Source organism: Pteronotus mesoamericanus, unplaced genomic scaffold (genome assembly GCF_021234165.1).
Source record: "Pteronotus mesoamericanus isolate MK-2021 breed Mesoamerican mustached bat unplaced genomic scaffold, CSHL_Meso_final contig_173, whole genome shotgun sequence".
Lineage (NCBI taxonomy): Eukaryota > Metazoa > Chordata > Mammalia > Chiroptera > Mormoopidae > Pteronotus > Pteronotus mesoamericanus.
This window is the reverse complement of record NW_026555072.1, coordinates 13,331,719-13,352,827: the sequence shown is the minus strand read 5'-3', so window position 1 is coordinate 13,352,827 and position 21,109 is coordinate 13,331,719. Positions and strand designations below refer to the sequence as shown.

Here is a 21,109-nt window from a genome sequence, read left to right as displayed (position 1 = left end):
TGCTCATTGAAATCGTAAGGGGGGGTTGACAATATCTAGCACTCCTACCTACATTTCCCACATTCACAGGCGGTGTTATTACTCCATTTCACATGCTCCTGTGTCACTAAAATAGTATTTGTTACTGGTAATTGTTTATGCATTAGGGTTACTATATGTTGAAATATATTACTGTGTTTTTATATTTGGCATACTTGTGTATGGAATCTACCCCAAAGGTGGCCAGAGATCTTCATCTACCTTAACAGGACTGGGGATGGAGGGGAAGAAGAGGATACTTTTAGCAAGAATGCAAATGAAAGATTTGGTGTTCAGTTTTTAAAATGTCTACATCAGACTTTTTCAGTCTGTAGCAATACTATGGTCTTCAAAATTAGAAATGGTACTGAGGAACATACAGTAGCTTTTCTTCATTTCTTAGGCTCTCACTATCATGGTAATAGCCAAAACTAGCTTGAGTTTCCTGTTGCTTGGAAAAGATCTAGAAGTTTCTAAGTCATTGAAGGAGATTGAGTGACCACGACACTCACGACAGACCACGACAGCCTGGTTGGCAAATAAAGAGGCAGAAGGGTGGCTGGTTTGAAGCCACAATGTGAATGATGAATGTAGGAGAACTGGAGAGTGGCTGAGTCACTTATGAGGGTCCTCTAGGCCCTTCATGGAGTTAAGTGGTGACACACAGGATCCCCAACTCAGGCCTCAGCAGCAGATACCCACGTGATGACTAGGCTTTTCGGCAGAGAGGGGACATTGTCAAAGAGACTGAGCATCCAGAAACATAGTCAGAGACCTTCACATACAGATACAAGAGTCCCTCTCACCCACCTCATGGAAGCCCAAGTGCAGGGGCGATCCATGCCCTGAGATGATGCCATATACGATGTGGAGATTCCTCCTTTATAAAATAATACCAAATTAAAATACAAAAAAAGTAGATATATGGGTTTAGAAGTGGCTCACGCAAGTGAGGAAACCTGAAGTTAAAGCTTTATTTACTTAACAATAAACCTACCTCTCCCCAGGTGCCGTCAGGCAGTGGGTAGAGAAGTCTGAAATTTGGATTGTCTATCCCAAAGAACAGAATTACCATAAAGAGGCTGTTCTGGTCAGAAGAGCCTAAGATATGAGAACAGTCAAGTCTGCACTTTCGCTCTACTCCTCCATACCCAGTGTGGGTGGGAGAATGAGAAAGATTCTGTCATTTAAGGAAACAGCGCACCACAGACTCACACATGAGTCTGTGCACCTCACCTGTTTTTGAGCATATGAGCATGTGAGGGCAGGAACCACATCTCATTCTTCTGGCATCTCTTAACACTCAGGGTCACTAATAGCACAGAATAGGCCCAATGGTCATTAAATATTTATTATCATTTTCTTTCACAGAGCTTTGCTTTTGGAGCTCCTGTCCTAAAAGGAATAAAACTTTAAAATTGAGTCTCAGAACAGTCTATCTAATAGGAACAAGGAAAATTTCATGATTTATGAAATTAAGGGGTAAAGGAAGAAAAAGTAAAGCATTTGTATTCTAGGAGGGAAGCTGTAACCAGTGAGAGAGTCACGTTAGAGAAAATTAGGGTGGGTACTCTGAATGTTATACATTGCACTATAGTTATAGTATTATACTATGAACTCTTAAGAATGACTTTAATTATTAAGGTACCTATATTAGTTTGCCAGGGCTATCATAACAAAATAGTACAGACTGGATGCCCTAAACAATACACATTTATTTTTTTTCACAGTTCTGGAGACTGGACATCAAGATCAAGGTGCAGGTAGATTGGATTTCTTCTGAGGCCTCTCTGCTTGGCTTGCAGACAGCTGCCTTCTCTCCTGTCCTCACATAACATTTTCTCTATATGTACACAATCCTGCTGTCTCTCTGTGTGTCCAAATTTCATCTTCTAATAAGCACTAGTCAGATTGGATTAGGGATCACTCTAACAGCCCCATTTTACCTTAATCACTGCCTTAAAGCCTTAACTCCGAATAGTCACAGTCTGAAGTACTGAGGAGTTAGGGTTTCAACCTGTGACTAGGGGAGTCACAATTCATCTCATAACAGTGTCACATGTGTTATAAAAAATATATACTTCGTTGTTATAGCTTACAATAAATTTCGTATTGCTATATGTGAAATAATGTTCCTTGTGATTTGTGCCTGTTATGGACTGAATTGTGTTCCCTCAAAGTTCACATGTTGAAGTCCTAACCCTCCGTGTGACTGTTTTTGGAGATAGGACCATTAACAATGTAATTATGTTAGTGATGTCATAGAAGTTGATCCCTAAGTCCATTGATACTGGTGCCTTTGTAAAATGAGGAAGAAACACCAGAGATCTTTCTTCCCTCCTCTGTGGGAGCACAGAGAAAAGGTCATGTGAGGACACAGCAAGGAGGCTGCTGTTTGCAAACTGGAGGGGAGGCCTCACCAGCAACCGAATTTTCAGGTGTCTTGATCTTGAACATTTTGCCTCCAGAACCATGAGAAAATAAATTTCTCTTGTTTAACCTACCCAGTCTGTGGTTCTTTATTATGGCAGCCTGAGCAGATTAATATGGTGTCTAGTATCCTCTGATATAATTTCATTTGTTTATAACCAACAGTTATTTTTATGATGTGATTAAGTTTTGTTGGAAAAAAACCCTTTTTTGGTTTATAATTTCCATAATATAAAACTAAAACAGAAGCAGACTATAAACACTGTGTACTCTACACAGAAACTATAAAGTAGGATAATATAAAGCTACTATAAGTCTTATTTCTAATTCCATTGATTTTTTTTTAAAATTGTTCATTTACTAAAATAAATGCACTTAGGAAAAAACAACTTACTTCCCTTTACAAGTAAATTCAATTCCATGTGTGATCTTACTTCTTTTATCTTTACAACTGTACCTTCTTACTTATGCATGCCCATTATGATGTCTTATTAAATGGAATTGCACCTAAGAATGAAAATATTTCAAAGCAAGTCAGTGATTCTGAAGCAAGCTGAAGTGGGGTAAAAGAGCATGACTTTTAAATCAGGTGGATGTAGGCTTAAACTCTGTCTCTTTTATACTCCTGTGCCTTTGTACAAGTTGCTTAACCTGTTTAAGCCCCAGTTTCAGTATCTGTAAAACTGAGAGTTATGATTCTCAAACTTGGTTAATTAAAGAATACAAATAATAAAATATGGATGCATAGTAGATGACAATGATGATGATGAAGTGTAATAAATGATGATTAATGGCTTTCATGTGCCAAAATATTTTCTTAAATTATTCCAATACAATAACCATTAGTGACATAATGAAAACAGATTCTTTTGGTATCACTATCGTTGAAATGGCCTATTGGAAAAAATCTGTTCTTCTATTAGGCTTACATGTCTGTTGACATAAAAATACCAGAAAACCAGTATTTATCAGCATTGCCTTTATATGTATAAGATCAATGGCACCTTTATTTAAATTTTCATAAGTTTAAAACCAAAGGCATGTGAGTTTTGTTTTAATTTTACCACTTCATGCTCTTGGTCCTTGATGGACTTAAGAAAGAAAATGCTTTAATTCAATAAAGCAAAAATTCTAATGCCATTCTTATTTAGAAGTCGTGCTTTTAAAACCTACTGGAATATTAACTGTGAACAAAAGGGGGAAGTTTGCATACTTAACTAGATCTTTATTGTTTGTGCAATATAAAAATCAAATAGTTTTCTAATAGCATCATTAAACTCTATGATACTTGTGATGGTCATGCTACACTTGTAGCATTATTGTTGGCACAGCTCCAGTAGTGTTGACATTAACACGGGAGGTTTCTGTTTTGACATTTTGCGGTATGAGGATGCAGGTATGGAAGAATGATTATGGCATTAAAACCCAGCCATTCAAAGTTATTGCTGTTTTATCAGTAAATGTAAGCCTATCCGGATGTGTTGACTCTGATAGAATTCCTCAACATCCAGAATATGGCAGTGTGGCTCATAAAACTGGGTCATTAATCCAAAATGCATGCATATGTTTCATCATGGAAATAAAGGAATTAAATTCAAAATGATAATAAATTTTATTAGTTGCCCCATTTTAGATTGGTAACAGTGGGTGAGGACTTCTGTACAAGTGAAATTATATTTATCTTGTGCAGTTAATGAGAAACTCTATAATTTTTGGAGGTTAAGTTTAAAATTTAATAACACATTACATCTAATTTTATTTTGTTCTACTAATGGTAAACTTGGAAGAACTATGCCAATAGAAAGCCTAGAATGTAAAAGTGTAATCAAATCAATTTTGAAAGTCAACACTATAAAACTAATGACCAGACATAAACTACTGGCAAAACATAATTTAAATGCTGTCTGAGGGACTGATGAAGTTAGGCCTTAAGATGGATGCAAAATAAAAAGAAACAAGTCTCTTATATAGGAGGAAAAATAAATTTTCCTTTTACCTTCAAGGTTCTTGGCTGTAATAAAAGACAGATTAACAGGAGGGAAAAGAACAATTTAATTAGATGGCTAAGTATGGTAGCCCCACAAAGATATGAGACTCAAAGACAGCCAAGAGATTGAGGCTTATACACCACCTGAGCTATTGAAAGGGGTAGGAGTCCAGGGCCCCAAAAGGCGGAGGGGGGAGGAGTCTGAGAGAGGAGGCGGAAATGTTTGTTAAACATGGGTTGCCCTGCCAAGCAGGAAAGTCTCTCAGGTGAAAAGTTTTCTCTAGTAATACTTCTCTTCCAGGTGTGGGCTTGTTTTCTAATGTAAATTTTCTTTATAAATGTAGATTTTCATTACAAAAGGGTAACTTCTACCCTGTTTTCAGAGCCCCTGTGTCTGTAGTTTCTCAAAATAATCAAAATGCCAAAGAGGCGGATTTTGGGGTGACCTGTTCCGCTCCACTTGACTTCATACCAGCATCTGTAAAATGCTGTTAAAGAATAAAATTCAACTAAGTTTTAAAGATCTGACTGGCTTAATTCAACAATTTATAAATCAGACAGCATCCGATCTAGCAGATGGGAAGGAGCTCCAAAGAGTTATACAAGGAAAGAGATTTTATAAGCAGAAGGGAGCATGATCAGGGAAGTTGTACTTAAGCAGTGAAGGGAGGTTTGGAATGCGCCACCCCAAAATGTGCCTCTTTGGCGTGTGGTTTGAGCTGACGGCAGTTGAGACCCAGTGGATTTGGGGAAAGCTTTCTTCTACCTTAACCAACCACCTCCAAGAATTTAGACAGGGGGCCTGGCCCAGCAAGAGTTACTACCGGAGATAACTTTTTATATCAGAAAGACTTAACTGCATGGCCAGCCGAACATCTGTGCTTCTCATCTTCTGTGAATTATCTTCCTCCTCTTTGAAGTCCTCGATCCTTACTCCCCATTTCCTCAGTTACCTGACTACCTGGGAGTTCCACCTTTTTGTGGGGCTCTGGTAGGTATATATTTAATTTGTTTTTCTCCTGTAAATCTGTCTTCTGTCAATTTGATTTTAGACCAGCCAAAGAACCTAGAAGGAAGGAAGGAAGGGAAATGCTTTCCACCCCTACAGCACAAAAAGTAGATTGGTTGTGGCATTTCCTTTAGGGGATGGCAGGGCTCTACTATTGATACAGAGAGATCTGATCAGATCACTGGGAAGGAGTAAGGAGAGGCCTAGGAGGAGGTTGCGCGAGGCGATGGTAAACAGTCTAGGATAGGATTGCTGAGAACCCGAATGCCTCCATAGGGCATGGAATTATGGGCTAGAAGATTTGAAATAAAAGAAGGGCTCTCCTCTTTCTTGAGGATACCTGGATGATCCTGCTGCAGCTGCCTGCGTTTCCCAACAGATGGCATTTTGAATAGGAAGGAACTCCGGGCACAGCCTAGGATCAGGCTGGCCTGGCAGAGGTTGACAGGGTTGTTATTCTTCTTTGGATGTTCCAGAAGGGATGAGCTCTGAATCAGAAACCTGCCATTCTTCCATTGTATGACTTTTGTATCTCATTTTGTTTTAGTTTGTAAACTAACCCTATAGAAATATGATAATTAAAAACTAACAGGGGGAAATGCTAGGAGAACTCAGGTGTTAAAAGAGTATAGCCTTAATTAATAGGTTTAAATGATTAAAGCTGTAACTAAAGAGTTAGAGTTTAGCCCTAATTGATAGGCGTCAGTGACTAATGCTTGTGGAAAGCTGTTATTCCAGAATTGTGTAGCTTTTGAATAAAGACTTCTTTCCTTTATCACCAAACCTTTGTGTCTGGAATTTTACCTAGAGGGTGATGACAGGCAGAAGGACCCCAACTTGCTGTCCAGTGACACTCTCAGGCAGATGACCTAATTAGTGTTAATCAGGCAATTCTGATTGAATGGTGTAAGATTCTGTTTCTGGAAGAGCCGAAACTGTAATTAAGTCTTGGTGTGGTGATGCAGGGCTTAGCATGAGTGACTCCATTTTGGACCTGTTGTCTTTACCAATGCAAAACTGCATTCTTACATTCTCAGCTTTTTACTGAGGACTTACTCTCTGCTGGACACTATGGAATACTCAGATGAATACGATGTGGTCTTCCCTCCTCAAGGTGCTCTCAGTTTAATGGTTTTCTGACAGTTTTCCTTGGGCTCTCAGTAGCATTTTATAAAAGTGGTCATTTCCTCTTAAGATCCTGTCTTGGCTTTGGATTCAAGGAAGTATTCCAGTTTCTTCATATATCTTTATTTAACTTGCAGGGGTGTCCAACCTGTGGCCCATGAGCCACATGTGAATGGACCCAGGATGGCTGTGAATGCGGCCCAACACAAAATCATAAATATACTTAAAACATTATGAGATATTTTTGTGATTACGTGTTGCGATGTATTTAATGTATGGCCCAAGACAACTCTTCTTCTTCCAGTGTGGTGCAGAGATGCCAAAAGATTGGACACCCCTGCTAGGATTCCAACTTAATGCGGCAACATCTCATTGAATTCTTACGCAGGCTTTAGGTTTGCTCCTCCTGATAAGAAGTAGTGTTCCATTCAAATTAGACTTTACTTAAACGTATAATAATTTCAATGTAGTGAAGATTCATAAAAATAGGTAGATACAAACAGGAAAAGTATAAAAATCAAAGACAAGGGATGATGTTTGACTTCCAAAGAAAGGAACTTTATATGTGTGCAGTACGATTTCTTCCATTAGCTTCCACTGACCCAGGGCCATGCCACACTTCACAACTCTAGAACTATCTCCATTGCTTCCATCTCCCCTAGGCTTCCCTTCCTTACTTCTCTCTTATGTTCATCTGTGCTGTCTTCAAGGTTTGAGCTTTGAGAATCATATTAACTCTTCTTTTTCCTCTTCTTTATCTCACTTCTCAGTAGTTCTAGGACTGCAGACTGCTGAGGGTGTTCCAGAGTTGAGTACTAGATGGTAAATGCGTTCTTTTCTGGTAAATGCTTATGGTGGGTAGAGTTCTATGCTTATTAAATGAATTATGCCTAAATGCCCAAATGCCTTCTAGGAAACACTCCTGCCAAAACTGTGTTAGATGTCTATAGGTTCTGTGGTGATGGATGTGCATATGAAGAATTTGGATTAAAATATTTCAAGGAATTTTGCAGTGAAAAAAGTGTAAAGAGCTAAATAAGATAAATGTGTTTAAATGTATAAAATAATACAAATAGGTATTAGTTTTTGAATGTATAAAATATTAAAAATAGATATTTTCTGCTTCAACTGTGCTACTATAAGTTTGCATACTCAAAGAGGCCACACATTTTAGATGGTCTCTTTGGAAAAATAAGTGATGAGTTATGTTATATTGGGGATTATTTATATTCAGGCATATGTGGTGATAGGTATTCCATGAATATTGGGTGACTAATGATCTATTTATTAAATGTTTTACTGTGTTCAGGCTTTTTCCGCATATTTTTCAATTTTATAATGTTATAACAAAAAATAGTTAGTGCTTTGACAATAGGGGCTAAATCATAACACTCTATCCCATTAACATATAAGGATAGATGTGGATGATTAGACGATTAGACACTTAAAAAGATATTTCTTATTGATCAGTTCTCTAAAGGAAACATCATATACACATTTTATTGTTAAGGGAAAAATCTTAAATTAATTATATACTTTTTAAATATTAAAATTATAATTTAAACAAACCATATGACATTGAAATTATTTATTGAAGTTGAAATGCAAGTGATATACAAATCATGAATATTATACCATAATAATTTGGATTTTTTTTTAAATTTTAGTGCTCATGGAGCATGTCTTTCTCACGTACTGCCGGAATTTCTGTTTGAACCAGAAGATTATAAGAAGTGGATTCAAATTAGAGTAAGGAAATATAAATTCTTGGAACAGCTGCGCAGATATTGAGTTTGCTGATTTTTTGGTCTGTGCTTAAGTATTTCATTTTAGAATCCTTGATTTTTTTATTTATGTAATATCCTAAAGATTATGTTTCTCTGGAATGAATATATGTGTGTATGTGTGTGTGTGTGTGTGTGTATCCCACAGATACGTATATATTTTTGTATTTGTTTAGAAATCTCTGTGAAGATTAGGCGGAAATGATCACATGATTTTCTTTTTTTTAAAAAAAATTTTATTTATTTTCAGAGAAAGGGGAAGGGGGGAGAAGGAGAGGGAGAGAAACATCAATGTGTGGTTGCCTCTTGCGTGCCCCCTACTGGGGACCTGACCTTGCAACCCAGGCATGGACCTGACTGGGAATCGAACCAGTGACCCTTTTGTTCCCAGGCCACCCTCAATCCACTGAGCAACACCACCCAGGGGGGTTTTCTTACATATGTAAGTAATTGCTTCTTTTAGGGAATTTAGAAATGAAGAGTGGTGTGTACTTATGTAAACTTTTTCTTAAAATGAATTTTAGAATACATATCTTCCAAAGAAAATGCTGGGTTTTTTTAAAAAAAGATTTTACTTATTTATTTTTAGAGAGGGGAAGGGAGAGAGAAAAAGAGGAATAGAATCATCAACGTGTGGTTGTATCTTGCGCACCCAGTGCTAGGGATCTCGCCTGCAACCTAAGCATGTGCCCTGCACTGGGAATCAAACCGGCAACCCTTTGGTTTGTAGGCCAGCACTCAGTCCACTGAACCATACCAGCTAAGGCATAGAAAATACTGGTTTAATTTGCCCACCACTTCACATTTCCAACCTTCGGTTTTAGAGGAGAATAGGGAGAAATTAAGCCAGATAGCCATAGCTTTTTTTTTTTTTCAAATTATGCAAAGCTAATCAGAAGGGGTATTGTTTTGAGCTGCCTGGAGGCTTTGAGGCAACTCTACCTGTGGTATTGTTACTGGGGTACCACACAATATTAGTGGCAGAGCCAGGAGCCTGTTCTTTGGCATTCTCCTGAGTCTGTCTGGCTTAATTCGCAGTGTGGCTCTTAAGAGGCTCAGAGTTCAAAATAGCTTTGCTTCTCATTCTACCTTTTCTGCCCCACAGCTAATGGGTGCAGTGAATGAATAAATCTATGACCTCAATAAAAGGCTATGAGTTCCAGAAGTTACCTATGTTGATAGTTTCTGTGACTGGCACATGGGGAATTAGAGATCTTGATAAATGTATAAAAAGGACAGGTAAAGGTTTTATTTAAAGGAAAAAAATATGCTAACTAAGTAGTTAAAATTTTGAACTTACATTTGCATTGCATTCTAATCAATGTTGTGATATTTTATTTATTGAAGTCTTTCACGGATGTCTGGGGGACACATTCCTGTAAACCAATGAAAAAGCATTATTTTACTATAGATATGTCTGACTTTGAAGCCTGGAGTAAACGGGCATGGACAGACGTATTCCTTCAGATATACAAGGTATCGTTTCTCCTCTTGTTCATTGCGGGGGGTTTTGGTTAATTTACAGAGATAAAATATTAGTCAAAGTATAGGTAATACTACTGTATAAGATTGAAAACTATAGTGGCTCAAATGAGATAGAATGTTTATTTATTTATTTTTTCCCATGGAACTGTGGAGAAGTGAATGGTTTAGAGGTAGTGGGATGTCTCTTCCATCCTCAGCACTGGGCTTTTATCTCTGGGTCAGTTTCTCAGAATAAGGAAGAACAGATGAAAGAGTAAGAAGACAAGTAAATTCCTTTTAAGGATGTTGCCTGGAAAATGCATTATTTCCCTTTCACATTCCATTGGGCAGAACTTAGTCATATGACCACACCTAGCTTTAAGGGAAGTTGAGAAATGTAGTCTGTAAAATTGGTAGCTACATGAGTTTTTCCAGTATTAAAAGGAAGAATTAAAGAATAGATATTGGTGAAAAGTATGGTCTCTACCAGTAATGCATAGTAGTCTCTTGTAAAGTTATTCGGTACAGATGTTCACTAGGAATCATAACCGTAGCAAGACCAGCTGTTGATGAGATTCTCCAATTGACCTCATGCCAAGGTGTATGTGTGGGTGAGTAAACGTATAAATTGTGCCTTCAAAACCTATATTTTTATTGCTTAAACAAGTACTGGTTTCAGTCCTGGAATCATTTCCTTGGGTTCCAAATGTGGCACGATAGGTCTTGCTCACTAAGACCAATGGAGGCTTCTGCTCTGCCCTCACTGACAGATAGCGGGAGCTGCAGGACAGGGACTTAAAATGAAGTTAACTAGAAGCAGCATTTCGTCACTCGAAGGAAGGGACAAAATTAAAAGCTAAACAGTATTATGTCACAAAATGTTTTTTTAAATATGATCTTGTTTAATCTTCACCATCAGTATTCCCCAGTGTATAGATGAGGAAACTAGGGTTCTCATGCCTACTTTCTTCCAAGGTCACCTGATTTTGGTCATATAAAACCATCTGATACAGGAAACGTTTATTTCTTCTTGGTTGGTCTCTGTGGGAGCCCAGGTGCCCAGGCCCTCTTGCTGCCCTCTGGCCACCTAAAGTCTTCACAGTGGCCAGCGAGCCAGGCCTCCGTCCTGAAGAGTTCCTTTTCCTACATTATTCCCCTTATTCCTCCTCTTCTCTTCTTTCCACCTCACCCTGCCCTGTTTCTCTTGCTTGGGTGTCAAGAGAAGAAATCCTGTTTTTTCTTGATTAGTTCCCAGAAGAATGTATGAGGGTGTTTGGGACTCTCAGCCAAACTTAGAATTGGGAAAAGATATTTTCTTCTTTTCTTAACTCCGGTCTGCATCATCTATAATTTTCCCCAGTGATAAATAGGAGCAATTCCAAAACAGAAGAGCAGCACATGGCTTAGTGTAGGGCAAACTAGTCCTAATCTTGGTTTGTGGATGTTATTCACACACCTATTCGTTTATGCATGTTTGTTCATTTAATCTGTTTTCCCTAACCTATAAGTCTATGAGTTTAGAAACTAAGTATGACTTGTAACTTAACAGAGTATCAGCTCAAAAATATTTGTTGAATGAATTTATTCGACAGTTAATATGTTTCAGGTACTATAGTAGGCTCTGGGGGTATAAGAGTAAACTTGATGTAGTCTGTCTCCTAGAGAATTTTGTGTCCTGGAGTATATAAGAACTAAGTATATATAATTAAAAGGAAGTATGACAAGTGCTATGACAAGGGAAGCCCAAAGAATGAAAGATCAGTGCCCATAGAGAAGAACCTAACTTTCCTGTGGTTAGGGGATAGTTTTTGGGAAGAAGATCAATTTAAACTGAGCCCTGAGAAATGACAGGTGTTTTCCAGACAAGGCAGGGCATAGTTTAGAGAGAGAGAGTGAATGATTTTTGTGAAGGAGGTCGTAGATGAGTTTTATTGCAGCAAAGTTGTTGGGGTTGAGGAGGGGAGTAACATTTTTCCAGACAAAGGGAATTCAATGTGGAAACACTCAAGGTTAGATGGAGCATGATACATTTTGAGGAATAAATGGTATGGCCAGAGGTAAGCACAGTGGACTGCGATCCCAGTCAGAAATTGGTTGACTTCATGAGCCAAACCAAGGAATCTGAACTTTTTGGACTGTAGCACAAGGTCAGTACAGAGCTGTTGAAGGGCTGAAGACATAAGGTTGGCGTAATCAGCTTTGTGTTTTCGAGAAATCACTTTGGTACAGTGTGGAAACTGTTCAGGGACGTATTTCAATATCTGGTGCTAGGAATGTTGGTGGCAGTGGGAAAGATGAGAAAGGGGCAAATTTTATAAATACTAGAAGTAGAACTCAACTAGGACTTGGTGAATGGCTACATCTTGGGAGTGAAGAAGACAGAGGTCAAGGATAACAGTGGATTTCTTGTTGGGTGATTGAGTAGAATTTCAGTCACTGAAATAGAAGACAAGGGATAATAACAGTATTTTGTTGGGGGTGGAGGGTGGATCAGGGTAGTAAGAGGACATGATAAATTAACTTTGGTCCTGCTGTATTATAGTGCCTGGTATGATTACTAGGTGGGTATATCCTCTAGTCAGAAAGGCATTTGGGTGGCAGCACACATTTGGGATTCTTTGCTGATGCCATTATAAAGTCATCGGAATGGATAAGATTGCCCAGTTAGATAGCTGCAGAGCTGTTCTTCGTATATTGTGTCTAAAGCATGGGTAGCATAGATGTTCTATTAAATCAGAAGTGTATTGGCAATTTCACTTGAAAAAGCAAGTGATGTTTTTGAGATGAGTTCACAAGTTAGAAATAAAAGACTGATTTTCACACAAATCTATGTTCTTATTGTTGAATTCTTAGATGTCATGCATATGCTTTGAGACTGCCTCTGTCAGTTCTTCTTGCTAATAGTTTAGATAACAAGGTATAGTTTGTCTGAATTTAATGTTATGTCATTTGGTTATTTTTGCTTGTTAGATTTGCATGATTAAATTGTTGCTCTTTTCTTACATTATATTCCCAATTCACAAAAATGTTGACAAAAATGGCCAACAAGGGGGTCATTGAGGCATAAGACAGGTGAAAAACGGTAACAAACACTCAAGCTCAGAATGTTATTGTAAATGTAAATTATATATAGGGATCTCACATGGATATAAAGGATGAATCTGTATGAACTGAAAGAAGTGAATGTGATGTTTTTACAGAAGAATCTGGAAGAGAAAAAGGTGATCAGGAAGAAATATTTGATGAATAATTTTAATTAATTTTATTCATTTGTTCCCAGTGTACTGCTTATTGTAAAGATTTTTTTTTTTTTTTAGAATAGAGACACAATTCTGTCAAATACTTTGATATTTTTAAAGAAAGAACAATGATCTTTCTGGTTAATTAAACATACTTTCCCTGAACCAGTTCAATTCTCTCTATAATAAGATTGGGGTATTTGATGCTAAAGGTAGGCAAGACCCCAGTTCTACCTAGGCATTATTCAGGATTGCATGCCTTAAATTAAAATGGTACAAGCGATCATATTTCTGAGGAATATTTAAAAGTGCTTTAATAAAATATGATTGGAGAGGAGTAGAATTGGTGAAATTCTTTTATTAAATGGCTTTGCAGTATGTCTCATAATGTCTGTGGCATCAATGTGGAAACACAATTATTCTCCCAGGTGATAACAAATGTTGCCTGTTTTGGTCAGATATAACCATGAATAGGGAACATATGATTAACTCTTTGCATGTGTTTAATAAGTATATCTGAATGAAGTGTATGATGTCATTTTATTCTCTTTATCAGTGAGAGCCCAAGCTTTAGGAGGTGTGATTTTTTATTACTTAAAGGGTAATTTGTAATGTGGACTGAAGAAAACCCATGGGTGGTATATACCAATACAGAATAAGGCATTGGTCACAACAGGAAGGGTGTTACAAATGAATACTTATTCATAGGGAAATGTTGGTGAATAAAATATATGCTCCTGTTGTGAAATCAAAGTTAAAGGAAATGGAAATAATATAAATACTGTCAAAGTGTGGCTACCAAGTTCCATGATTTTATTTTGATCTCTGTGAATTCAAGATTCCTTTTTTTTTTTTTGCAGTGTTGAGGTGTTCTAGTTATGAATAGAAGGTCACTCTCAGATGAATTTTTCCAATTGGAATGAGATTAAAAGTATTATCTTCATAGCAGTGGTGTTTTTCTGTGTATATCACTTCCATTATTTTAAGTGGCTATCTCACAACATCAAATGATGCTATCCATGTCTTGGATACACTGGACATGTACATATAGGATTTGAATATCATGATTTTTAATGTGGTACAAATCACTAAAGTATCAAAAGCTTGGCTTTTTCCCAAGATTTATTGGAGAAAAAAATGTATCCAGTCATTGAATAAATAAGAGGAATATGATTGTATAATTCTGCACAGCTGCATTGATGATTGGATGCTAAAATCCAGCCTGCGTGTTGCTTGCTAAGAATAGAGATCCTCATCTAAGCTGCGACTCACCAAAGTTAAGGAGGCCTTTTACTTTAAATAATGGCACCATCAGGACAACACTCTCTTGGAGACAGTGCCACTTTCTAATTTCCACAAAGACACTATATAGGTTTCATTGAAGTCCTGGCAATGGAAGCTGAAGGAACATTTTCCAAAGATGAATGCCATTGAAGAGTAGAATACTGTTTCCAGAGTTGAGTTTTTTACCTTCTGCCTTTGAGTGTGATATGCTCATCAAGCAGCTTAGCATAGTATTGGTGTTGGACAGTAGATTTTAATAGAAAAAAATCTCTATAATTGCTAGCTTCATGGTGGGCCTGACAATCTGTAACAATCAAAGTGAGCACCCATTTCGTTAACCTATATTATGAGTTAGGATTTTCTCAGTGGAAATAAGAAGAGACATGTACTGAATATATAAAGTGATAGAGAGTTCAGTAGGTCCGTCATCTAGGTAGCTGTAGGTACCTTGACAGAGATTATAACTATCATTTATCTCACTGATATGAAGCTATAGTTATTCTCATTACTACCACTAATATAGTGTCCCAAATACTGTGTTGAATTACAAAAGTTGATGGTCTGTGTGGTTTCTTAATGCAGGTTTAGTGGCATATAGGGAATACAATTGGGAGAAAAGAGCTATGGAGTGAAAAAAATGGCATGGGTCAGAAACCCAATATTGAAGAAACCAAATGGTTAAATAGGCAAAGGTAGAGGTTCCTGCAAATGAGCTTGAAATAGGCAAAGAGGTAGCAGCGACACTTTATGACATCATGAACAAGGAAGAGAGAGCCTTTGAGGAAGGGCGTGTTTCACAGTGTCAGATGAAATTGAGAGGTTGCTGACGATGATAATGAAGAGCTGGGGAGGGTCATGTGGGCCTTGGTTTGATGAGCTAAACGAATGAAAGAGAGTGGTGACAGTGAGGGTAGAAAACTCAACAGTTGTAAGTGGTAGAAGGAACAGATAAAAGAACCCATGGCAGTTCCAGTTTGGGAGAGCCCCCTAAAAGCTGACTGTACAAGTGAGTGTGTTTTGATACTGCTGCAAAAGAACTGGTCAACAGGGAGAAGTTAAATACCATATGATCTCACCTATAAGCGGAACCTAACCAACAATACAAAGATGCAAGGAAAATAAGACCAGCAACACTGAAAGGAAAAGAAATCAACAGAGACAAGAGGGAAGGAGGGAGGGGGGGCGGGGAGAAGGAAGGGAAGGGGAAAGTCAAGGAACATATAGCAAGGACTCATGGACAAAACCAAAGGGGAAGAGTTGACGGAGGGAGGGAGGGGGCAAGGGAAAGTGGTGGGGGGTAGGCAGAGACAAATGTATCCGAAAAAATAATTAATAAAACCCGAAAATAAATAAATAAATAAATAAATAAATAAAATGTTAGATTTTATCATAAAATAGTAAAAAAAAAAAAAAAATCCAAAAGCTAAAAGCGCTACTGCTGCAGGACTGTTTCCAGGAAGATGAGGAGGCCTGGTGCCTCGTATAAGAGAAAGGAAAAGGGATTGCTCGGTCATTGCAGGTGCAGAGAAAGAAGAGTGAATGCAGATGCGAGGGCTTTTGGACACATGGTAGGACATGCAATGTGCTCATTAAGATGTCATCCGTTTTCTCTTTGAAGTTGAGATAAGGGATCTTCTCAGAAAAGCTAGCGTTATAGGCTGAGAAGGAGGGAGGTTTGATAAAGAAGATGGGGAAGCCAGGAGCCAGGGGTAATGGGAGTGAGAAGACAAGGGAAACAGTGAATTCTGGGCCTGCAGACTTTATCTTTAAATTAGAAACAGGTACATCTCAGGTTTCCTGAAGCATCCGGCACTGATCCCCATGGATGATGTGTGCAGTGCTTTAGGACTCTGATAGGGGTTTTTGTTGTTTTTGGCTTTTAAAATTAAAAAAAAAAATTCTTTATTGTCTTCAATTACAGTTTACATTTAATATTGTTTTGTATTAGTTTCAGATGTACAGCATAGTGGCTAGACATTCCTATACTTTACAAGGTGTTCCCCTTGCTGTGTCCAGTACCTCTCCAGCACCGCACGCAGTTACTGCAATGTTATTGACTGCACTTCCTATGCTGTACTCTGCATCTCATGACTGTTGTGTAACTACCTACTTGTTCTTCTCAATCCCTTCACCGTTTTTTACACAGTCCCCCAAAGCCCCTCCCCTCTGGCAGCCATCAGTCTTGTCTCTGTACCTATGAGTCTCTTTCTGTTTTGTTTGATTGATTATATTGTTCTTTAGATTCCACATGTAAGTGAAATCATATCGTATTTTGTCTTTCTCTGACTGACTTATTTCACTGAGCCTAATACCCTCCTGGTCCATCTGTGCTGTTGCAAATGGTAAGATTTTATTTTATTTTATTTTTTTCCTATGGCTGAGAAATGGTTCACTGTATTTATTTACCACAGCTTTTTCATCCACTTGTCTATTTATGGGCATTCAGATTGACTGTGTCTTCCACTACCAGAAAACTCCCCTGTTGCTTTAGTCTCCTCCTAGAGCTTTCTCTCCACCTCCTGTCCTAACTGAAGCTTATACCTTCACCCCAAAATCAGTTCCCTTGTGGTCCTCTTTAATAGGGGCTGTTGATGAACATGCTTGAATGTTTCTTATCAATTTTGCTTTCTCTCTTCCTTTTTCTTATCCCCCCTTTTTTGTAATTCCTACCCTGTGGAATTAAATTGTATTCTATTTACAACAAATTTGTGATCTTGATAATATTTAGACATAAATGACTGCAATAAGATTTGTTATGGTGATAAATATTTACGGTTTGTTTGAGCAATGTGTATTACTTATATCCTTCCACTTAATCTGATCAATGGAAATGTAAGTTTCTAAAAATGAAATCTAGTCTGACTTTTGCTGATTACTACTTAAATTACTTGTGCTTTTTATGCCAATTGGAAAAAATAGGTTAAAATATCATATAAGTTTAAAAATCTGTCATTGAAAAACAAATGCAATAGCAAAATTCATGTGGAACTGGAAGTGCATATGATAGTGATTGGATAACACTCAATGCATGTGATATTGTGATTTATAGTAAGAAATATACATTTGGTCTTTATTCCCATTTCTGGCACAGAGCTTCTAACACCCTTTGGAGTTTCTACATGATGAGAATGATAAAGGTGTCTTTTGTTATATTAAGTAGGTAGCTTTTGGAGAGCATATAACTATGGGGGCTGATTATCCCAAGAACCAATCCTGTGATTAGAGGGTTAGAATTTTGTTTTACCCCCGTGACATGGAATAGGAGAGGGCCTGAAGGGGGAACCAATTGCTAATTGCCAATGATTTCATGACTCATGAGTATTTAATAAAGCCTCCATAAAAACCCAGAAGGGACAGGGTTCTTAGAGGTTGGTGAAGATGTGGAGATCTGGGGAGACTGGTGGCTTGGAAAGGACATGGAAGTGCCATGCCCTTTCTTCACGCCTCTCTTCCATCTGGCTGTTCCTGAGTTACATTGTTTTATAATAAACTGATGATCAAGAAAGTAAAATGTTTCCCTAAGATCTGTGAGCCACTCTGGCAAATGAATGGAACCGAACCAGGGGTCATAGAAACCTCTGATTTATGGCTAGTTGGTCAAAAGTATGGGTTAACAACCTGGACTTGCGACTGGTGTCTTAATTTAGTTGCCAAGGAGGGGGTCGTTGGAACCTCCAGTGTACAGTTAGTGGGTTAGAAGCATAGATAACAGCCTAGGCTTCTGATTGGCATCTGAAGTAGTTGGGGGTGCATAGTCTTGTAGGACTGAACCCTCAGTCTGTAAAATCTGGTGCTATCACTGGGAAGATAGTGTCAGAATGAGTTGAATTGTTGAAGGCTGTGCTGATGTTCAAGAATTGACTGGCTGTGTAGGGATGAGGGGTCCCTCCCCATCCCCCAACCACACACACTGGAAATTGGTGACCAGAATCCTTATGTAATAAGCTGCTTCTTGTAAATAACATAGTGTGGTACCTTATAGACTAGATGCTATAGAAGCGAAAAGTTGGTAATTTTAAATGGGCGTTAGAGGTCATCTTATCTGTTCTTTCATTCTTGAATGGATATAATTAAGCAGAAAATACTGATGCCTTCGTTTGTCTAACATATTTTTTTTAATTTAGTTTTCAAATTTTTATTTTGCCATTCAGGTCTAGTAATTGTTATTTTTCTCTCTTTTATTCAATTTTAGGTTCTGATACTATCTCAGGTTGTACCACATACTGGTAAAGATTTGCCCTCTGGATATTTGTATAATTCAGCAAAAGTCAATCCTTGTTTTGAATATAGCAATATATATTCTGATCCTGAAAGAATTCTGCTTAGTTGGATGAACACACATTATGAGAATACCCGACATGTTATATGGGAAAACTGCCGCCATGGTAAGAAAAATTTTTTCTTTAGACAAATCATCACAGGTTGTAGTATGACAGTGTAGAAGGAGCTGTGGGTTGGACTGAGAATTCATGGATTTTAGACTTGACTGCAACATTTATGCTCTTTTGCAAAAAAAACAAAAAGTATTCCTTAATATCTTCAAGATCAGTATTTTTACATGTAAAATAGAAATAATAAAAGATGCTTCTCCAATTGATTTTGAAGAATAATTGATAAAAATTATTTATAGATGCTCCAGAAGTGAAAGATAACCTTAATATAACTGATGGCATTTTCAGCTCTGTAAGGTATTAACTTTAGGCGACACTGCTCAGGGCTTGTATGTAATTACCTGAGATCAAGTGAAAAATTGACTAGACAACATCTTACATTTTGTCATTACAGTCATGTTGGAAATCACTAAGTGCAATAATGCTTCATGGGTAGGTCCTATTAGGTTCATACAGGGTGGGGCAAAAGTAGGTTTATAGTTGTGAGTATGTGAGAAACACAAAGTTTATTCTTATATTATCATTTATTAAATATTGTGTTATTTTCCATATGAACAACTATCAAGCTACTTTTATGCCACCCTGTATACTGAGAGAAGAGTGTGTTCATGGACCTGCTTCAGTGTACAGGCAGGCACTTGTTGGTTCTGCCTTTTAGGAGGAATAAGGCTGTATACGTGTCTACCCCAAGAGCATTAAACTCTTTGAAAAAGATCCAATTTGCTAGTGTAACTGTATTTTTGTATTCATCATAAGCATTGATTATCATGAAGAGGACAGTATTCATGTTGGTTGTTTCTTTGACTTCAATTCAGCTCCCCTTTTCCAAGTACATACCATCCTGGTATGTTGGGAATGGGTTGTGTTTTATCATATACGAATTAAGTTTATTTTTTATACTGAACCCTTGGAGTATATACTAAACTTTAGAAGTAAGGGAAGATTAAAAGTATGATTTAAAATGAGAGTTTAATTTACAGTTACTCTTAACTTAAAGCCATTAGTGAAGCAAACAGTGACATCAAATGGCTTGAAATAGATATATTGGTATTAGAGAACAGTAAATACAGAATATTTTATTACCTTCTAATTAAGGTGCTAATAATATCAAACAGTTTGACTTGAAACTGTAATTTAACAAGATTCATATCTTATAAAAATGTATTTGACCCATTAAAAACTACAAAAAACAGGGTGCATTCATATACTTATGGACACTCGGGCTGCTTCCAAGTCTCGGGTATTGTAAATATTGCTGTAATGAACACAGGGATGCGTATATTCTTTCAAATCAGTGTTGTGTGATAAATTCCCAGAAGTGGAATTGCTGGGTCATCGGGCAGTTCAATTTTTAAGTTTTTGAGGTAACTTCTTACTTTTTTCCACAGTGGCTACACCAGTCTGCATTCCCCCCATAGTGCACTAGGGTTTCATTGTCTCCACATCCTCGTCAGCACTTGTTGTTTGTAGATGTATTGGTGATAGTCATTCTGACAGGTGTGAGGTGATATATTATTGTGGTTTTAATTTTCATTTCTCCGATGATTTGTGACGTTGAGTAACTTTTCATATGTCTGTTAACCATCTGTATATCTTCTTTAGAGAAGTGTTTATTCACGTCCTCTGCCCATTTTTTAAATTGGATTGTTCGGGTTTTTTTTTTAATGTTGAGCTGTATGAGTTCCTTATATGTTTCTCATATTATCCTGTTATTGAGTATATCATTTGTGAATATTTTCTCTCATTGAGTAGGCTAGGTTTTTTCTTTTGTTGATGGTGTCCTTCTCTGCGCAGAAGCTTGTTAGTTTTATGTAGTTTCATTTGTTTATTTTTCAAGGAGACATATTGGAGAAGATATTGCCAAGGCTGATGTCAAAGAGTTTACTAACTGTGTTTTCATCTAGTTTTATGCTTTCAGTTGTTACATTTGTCTTTAATTCATTTTTAGTTCGTTCTTGTCCATGGTATAAGAAAGTAGTCCAGTTTGGTTTTTTTTTTAATGTATCTGTCCAGTTTTCCTAGCACCACTGATTGTAGAGACTATCATTTCTCCACTTTTTGTTTTTGCCTACTTTCTCATATATTAATTAACCGCATAAGCAACGGTTTATTTCTGGACTCTCTATTCTGTTCCATTGATTTATCTGTCTGTTTTTGTGCCAAAATCATACTGTTAGATTATTGTAGCCTCATAGTATGGTTTGAAATCAGGCAGCATGATACCTCCATCTTTGTTCTTTCTTCTCAAGATTGCTTTGTCTTTCTGTGGTCTTTTGTGGTTCCATATAAATTTTAGGATTTTTTTTTCTAGTTCTGAGAAGAATACTATTGGTATTTTGATAGAGAATGCATGGAATCGTGTATAGCTTTGAGTAGTA

The 21,109-nt window shown here is 37.4% G+C and overlaps 1 protein-coding gene across 1 annotated transcript in view; it reads left to right on the top strand.

Annotated features, from left to right (window-relative positions):
- Positions 1-21,109, top strand: part of CFAP47 (cilia and flagella associated protein 47) — a 332,513-nt gene that overhangs the window by 114,685 nt on the left and 196,719 nt on the right. The window contains exons 30-32 of the mRNA XM_054566336.1: positions 8,237-8,319; positions 9,744-9,829; positions 18,533-18,725. Of these exons, the coding sequence (XP_054422311.1) occupies positions 8,237-8,319; positions 9,744-9,829; positions 18,533-18,725 (362 nt within the window). The remainder of the gene's footprint in view (positions 1-8,236; positions 8,320-9,743; positions 9,830-18,532; positions 18,726-21,109) is intronic.